The 6,000-nt window shown below is 40.5% G+C and overlaps 1 protein-coding gene across 2 annotated transcripts in view; it reads right to left on the bottom strand.

Moving 5' to 3' along the window:
* Positions 1-939: 939 nt before the first annotated feature.
* Positions 940-6,000, bottom strand: part of POU2F1 (POU class 2 homeobox 1) — a gene marked incomplete at its 5' end in the record, with an annotated part of 105,523 nt that continues 100,462 nt past the window's right edge. For both annotated transcript variants that reach the window (XM_084281337.1, XM_084281338.1), the window contains 4 exons: positions 940-1,848; positions 3,063-3,151; positions 3,954-4,299; positions 5,121-5,226. In XM_084281337.1, coding sequence (XP_084137463.1) covers positions 1,538-1,848; positions 3,063-3,151; positions 3,954-4,299; positions 5,121-5,226 — 852 coding nt within the window. In that variant the 3' untranslated portion in view covers positions 940-1,537. The remainder of the gene's footprint in view (positions 1,849-3,062; positions 3,152-3,953; positions 4,300-5,120; positions 5,227-6,000) is intronic.

The raw sequence follows: 6,000 nt of genomic DNA, 5'->3' as shown, positions 1-6,000 counted from the left end.
AGTTTGTTATTCTTCCTCATCCACGTAGATATTCTTTGCTACATGGAGCAGAATCAACCTCGAAAAGATGGTTATGGTGGCAGGTAAGTCCTGACACTCTGGTCAGAGATGCTTATTGCGGTGTTTATGTAGCTCGCAGCATCACAGCTCAGACACCCCATGAGATCACCAAGGTATGTGCAAAGCCCCAGAGTCAACTCTACCGTGTTGGCATCAAAGATGGCAGCTTCTGTTCCCATGGTTTCTGCTGCCGTCTTTTGCAGGCAGAAGCACTTTTTACTAGAAATTTCTCCTAAATGCAACGTTGGAAACATTAGAAGTAAATGGAGAGGAATACTGCTATTTTTAGTGAGAGTCTGACATTTACACATCCTGCACCAATTCATCTGTCAGAAATCTAGGACTGTAAATGCTGCTCTATGTACTGACAATTAGCTTGAGCAACTCAACCTTTTTAAATATTTGTGTGTGTTCTTAACAGCAAAATCAATTCAACAGAACAAAAGAGCCATCAGTATGCCACACAATCTAGACTCAGGAGGTCAAATCCCACTCTCCTAAGGAAAGAGGAAACATGCACACGAAGCTAAGAGCAAAATTTGGCCATTTCGCCTAGGTAATCGAGGGAAGAAGAACTGCAGTTCAGAACTAATTCCTACCTCTGCTAAAAAGCATAGACCAGCCTGGAAGTTTGCACACCATGATCTCTATGGCTACACTGAGCTTCCTGCACAGGTGATGGAAATTAACTCTTCTGACCCCTTTAAGTAGCCATTAGACAAATTCAAGGATGAGGAAACTGTTCAGAACATTCCCAGAAGATTAGGACAAAGTCTATTTGTGCTCCATTCTTCCTCTCCACCCTCCCGCCCTCCCCCCCAGTGTGGGAGCTCACTGAAAATAATCCAGGAGCAGAAGACAAACGCGTCCAAACTATATATATAAAAATAATAATAATAATAATAATCATAATAATAATAGAGATACACCAGTAATACAGGCCTGCCTAAATTGTACCAGTTAAGAAAGGAACCCCCAACACGATTGATACGATTATAAACACCTTGTATGACATAATGGCCTGTACAACAGACCAATAAAATGATAATTAAAAAAGAAAGATATTTAGACCAAAAAGAAACAAGAAATCCCCTTCCTATGTTTGAATTGATAACCCACCTTAACTTGTCATTGTGACTGCTGGAAATGATAAGTAGTCCTTTCACTTTTTTTGTGTTTTTTTTTTTCATTTTTTTGTGTTTTTTTGTTTTTTGTTTTTTTTACATTTTTGGTTAGAAAGTTCTCCGATCCATGAAGCGATCCTGAAAAGACAGTGTTTATTATAAAATTAGGCAAATGTCTGTCCCAGCTTTAAATCCTTCCTGTTTTGCTTTTGTTTTTATCTTTTTCCTTCTCTCCCTTGTCCCCAGCAACACGGCGAGAGGATGCCCATCACATTTTTCAGTTTATAAACCCCGCTGGCAGCCAATCCCACCGCACAGTGAAGCAGGCTGCTGGCAGCACAGCTCAGCCTGGCTCACTGTGCCTTGGAGGCAGTAGTGGTGGTGGACGTGGCCCCACTCGCAGAGGCCACCGTGAGGAGAGAGTTCTGGATGGACTCGGCTGAGGTGGAGGTGGCGTGAAGGCTGGCGACTGGTCCAGAGGCCCCTGCGGAGGCTGCAGCTGCAGAGACCAAGCTAACCGGGTTGCTGGTGAGCAGAGAAAGGTTCTGAGGGTTCAGGAACAGGGGGGCAGTTACGATGTTAGGAGTACCTCCAGCATTGGCAAACACCAAGTTTCCAGTTGCATCCAGTGATGTTATTGGAAGAGAGCCACCAGATGCAAGAGCTAAAAAAGGAGAACATTAAGCAGGAAGGAGATAACATTAGTAGTAAGCAATAATGCAAAACCTGACTAAAAGCAACAGGTCTCTGCATTTGCTTTCTCTAGTGGGAGTGCTCTCTACCACTAAGGACAGTCATCACAGGTACCTGATTTATTTTTATTTTTTTTGAAACAACAACTTTTTATGAAGAGCAGATGAGACCTTGCAGATACTAAGATGCTTCTGTCATCTGCTCTTAATTCCATCACGTTTTTCTTCAGTTCTGTAAGCAGAACACTGGTCTATGTTTTCTGCCAAAGAAAAACTGTACGCTCAGGTAACCTGTATTGGAAAGGGTTGAGATGTGTGTTCACATAAAATGACAGGTATCAAAAGATGAACGCAAGGTCATGTAACCTTGAGTGTAACTTTTTAAATGCTGACATATAACCATGGTTACAACTCACTCTCACAAGGCTACAGGGTTCACTGCCTTACATTATGGTCTAGATTTAAGTGTGACACTTTATGAAATCTTTTTTTTTCTTGTACACTGCAAATAAGATTTGTTAAGCTAGTTTAGAAAATATATGAATACACAAGGTTAGCTAGCTGCTTAGGCACTTGCACCATCTAGTTTTTACAGATGGCAACTTATGAACTGAAAACAACTCTTGTTAAAGTCAGTGGAAACTTTAGGCTGCATGGCACTTCCAAAACAAATCTTTATTCTTCTGAATATGCATTTATGGATTTAAAGTTCCTCCGTAAGGACTTTAGGGAGGTAGGATCTTCTTTCCTCATTTGTTTGTTTAAAAGACATATGGGACTTGAATTTAGGATCAAGTCTTGCTCAGAACTGCCCCCTTACAGACCTCAAAACAGCGTGATTCCACTCAAGTTTACATTAGAAGAACTGTAAAACACGAATCTCTAACCTGCTGGAAACACGTGTGTTTTTATGCCTATGCAGGGAGGATAACTAAATAAATTCCAGATCACATGCGGCATCTTAAAGTCTTCCTGTGGATCTCTACAAGATCATACATGGTTCTAACCCGCTTTCTGAATTTGCACCTGCTCTTGAATCTGTGACACATAAAATGTATTTGGGCATTTGAATTTTGAAAACCTTTACTCTTATAACACTTATGCCCAGTGCTCTTTTTTGGTAGAGAATAATAAAGCATAAATTCAAGTTGTACGATGGAGACGCATTAGAAAGAATACTACTGACCTTGAATAGTTGCCAGTGTACTGTTGCTCATCAGGGCTGGGCTGAGAGCACCACCTAATGTCCCTGGATTGAGACTGAGTAAGGCACCTCTGCAGGAAGCAAGATCATGGAAGAAGAAACAAAGACAAAAGTGTTAAAGTGGCCACTGTTCAGAAGTACACCATCATGTTAAAAAAAAGGGGGAGGAGGGGGATCAAACATTAAGGCCTAATTCTAGTCTTTATTTTCGTTCTTCCTTGATGATGTCTTGAGTAGATGTGGCCTTTCAGCTCTGTGGTTAGCAATATGCCTGAAGTACAGGCACTGAAACTACATGAGTTGTATTGATTGTAGCTGTAAAATATTCTTGTAAGGTATTTGGGGGATACTGCAACTTGTTAGAGAGCTATCATCACCTTCCAGATTCAGATAAAAACGACGTCAGTCAAGATGAAATGAAGAAACAGAGTCATCTTTCACAGCAACTCTTCTTAAAACTAAAACTTCACCAATATATCTTAAATATCTTTTACAGCTTCTTGGTCATGATGAAGAAATGAATACAGAGGTGAGAAGTGGATCTAGGCTAGCTCTCCACTATAGATGATTCTATGATTCATCGCTAAGTTGCAGTCAAACTCTGCAGTGGGATGGATGACTTAGCAAATCAGAACATTGCTGCAACACAGCTTTTTCGTCTGTAAAACGAAAGCAGTATTTGTGTACATTGACGGGAATGGCAAAGTCTACTATCTGTAAGTAAACCTTCAGAATTTCAGGTAAAAGACACGAGAATCGCTGAGCGAGCTACCAGAAAACAATGATACATAAAAGCCCATGCAAATTATTCCAAGAATTCTCCTTCCCTCTCCTGTCACTTAACTTGCTAGCGTGTAAAACATTCATCCTTACCCAGCTGCAAACTGCGAGGATGCCATCAAGCCTGGGTTTAGTCCTGCTGCAGCAGCCATGGCAGCGAGACTTGCATTTGCAGGCAACTGTGCAGCTCCTTGTAATGCGGCTGCTGCCGCTGTTTGCAACCCTGATGCCGTTACCATCACCTGGCTGGTCCCAAGAGGGGAGGACAAGGGAGCGGAGGTTGTCTGTGTTGTGCTGGTCTCACTGGCACTGGATGCCTCTGAAGTGGAGGCTGAGGCAGACGGGGAAGGACTCATGGAGGGTGATGTCACTGCTGAAGAAGCTGGAGGTGCTGTTGAAATCACTGTTGCTGTGTTGTTGGAGTTGGTTTCTGTTGTGCCTAGAAGATTGAATCTGGTTAGATTGGTACAAAAAACAGATATAACTGAGCTGAAACCACTACCCACTTGAACCTGTATGTCCAGCTGAAAGGGAGAAAAGTACACATTTCTATAGGGCCAAGAAGCCCCCCAAGTGCAAATGAGAAGGACTGCTGAGTTTGGCTCAGACTACGATGAAATGTCACTTCAAGAGAAGGCTGAGGAGCTAGCAAAGGAAGGTAGCATCTTTCACTTCACTATCACCCTTGATTTTATCCCCAGGAAAGTCAACCAAATGGTCATAAAGACTGAAGTTTCATCGTGGAGAAACAAGGAGCAATGACAAGTGTCCTGGGATACCTGAGTGACCAGTACTGAGATAAAGAAAGACTTTCTGAAGAATATTAAGGGGAAAATGGCAGACGTTAATGTGGGGACAAGGGAAATCAGCACAAGTGTTTTTTTAAAATTGAGAGAAGAGGAACACTTGGAACCAACATACAAAAACCAAATGTAGGATATCTCAAAGATTCTTTATCTGTTATAAAAACATTTTTCTTTCCTGTTTTCCAATTGCAGCAAAGCAGCTTATGAATGTCTGAGACATCTTCACATTATGCACAGCAATAAAGCAAAATCAAAAACCTATTTTATATGAAACTTGGGCAATAGAACCCAGAGAGTTGTAAATTTATCCTGAATAATAAACTATAAGACAGGAATTAGAAATCCAACAAAATCTTTACCTTCATAAAATCTCAATTACTTGTTTGACATAGTAACTTACTTGACAACTAAGAACAAGTGACTTGTGAAGAAATGCTCATGGCATGCACCTTACCTGTGACTGACAGACTAGTTACAGCAGGACTGGTCAGAGGGAGCACAGGATTGACAGTCAGGGTAGTAGCTGCACTGCTAGTCACAAGGCTTGGCGTGGTTGCCACCTGGAGGTCAAAAAAGAATACAACTGTTAAACTGTTAAGGAAAAAGACAAAAGCAGTTAGCTACTAGACTTGCATTTCTTTCTTCTCATCCTCAGCTAAGGAAATTACCAGGGAAAATACCATGCATACACTAACTTTTTTGTAAATCCATTGCTTTAGCATTCAGTGGGCCAGCCATAGTATCTTCTTTAATTACCACCAATATCTTTATTCGTAATCATTCAGCATTTGAAGGCAGGTACATCCATTATACCCATACTGCTTCAAGACTGACTGTAAGTTGGCCCTCCACCTATCCCTCCCCACAATGACAGAACCTTGCTTTAATAAAGTCACTTTTCCAGAAAGATTTACAAAACATATTATTTATTCATAGTGTTTTCTTGCTTAAATGTCTTTTCAGCTCCAAATCTCTTTCTCTGATAGAATGACTTAAACATCACAGCATTACCAAAGGTATTTAGAGTAATGTGTTTACATGGAAAAACAGTATAACGTTTCCCTTTTACTGAACCAAACTATGAGCTCTATCTTGGTAAGTTTCCTTGTGTGTGAGGAATGTTCTATAAATTAAAAAAAAAAAACAAATGTCATTAGCTTATTTTACTCAAGAATAGCTTAAAATAAGCAAGCTACAAATAAACAAGATAATGCAGAGAGAAACATCCTAAGATTCAAGGCTGGAGGAGCTAGCTTATAAGCAAAAATTAAATATAAGGAGAAAAAAGGACTTTTTATGGACAAAAATGGTGTCCAACAGTAATATTTGAAGGC

Source organism: Netta rufina (assembly GCF_964035555.1).
Source record: "Netta rufina genome assembly, chromosome: 1".
In the NCBI taxonomy this organism is placed as follows: domain Eukaryota; kingdom Metazoa; phylum Chordata; class Aves; order Anseriformes; family Anatidae; genus Netta; species Netta rufina.
Note: the sequence above shows the minus strand (reverse complement) of the source record. Positions and strands in the feature narration are given on the sequence as shown.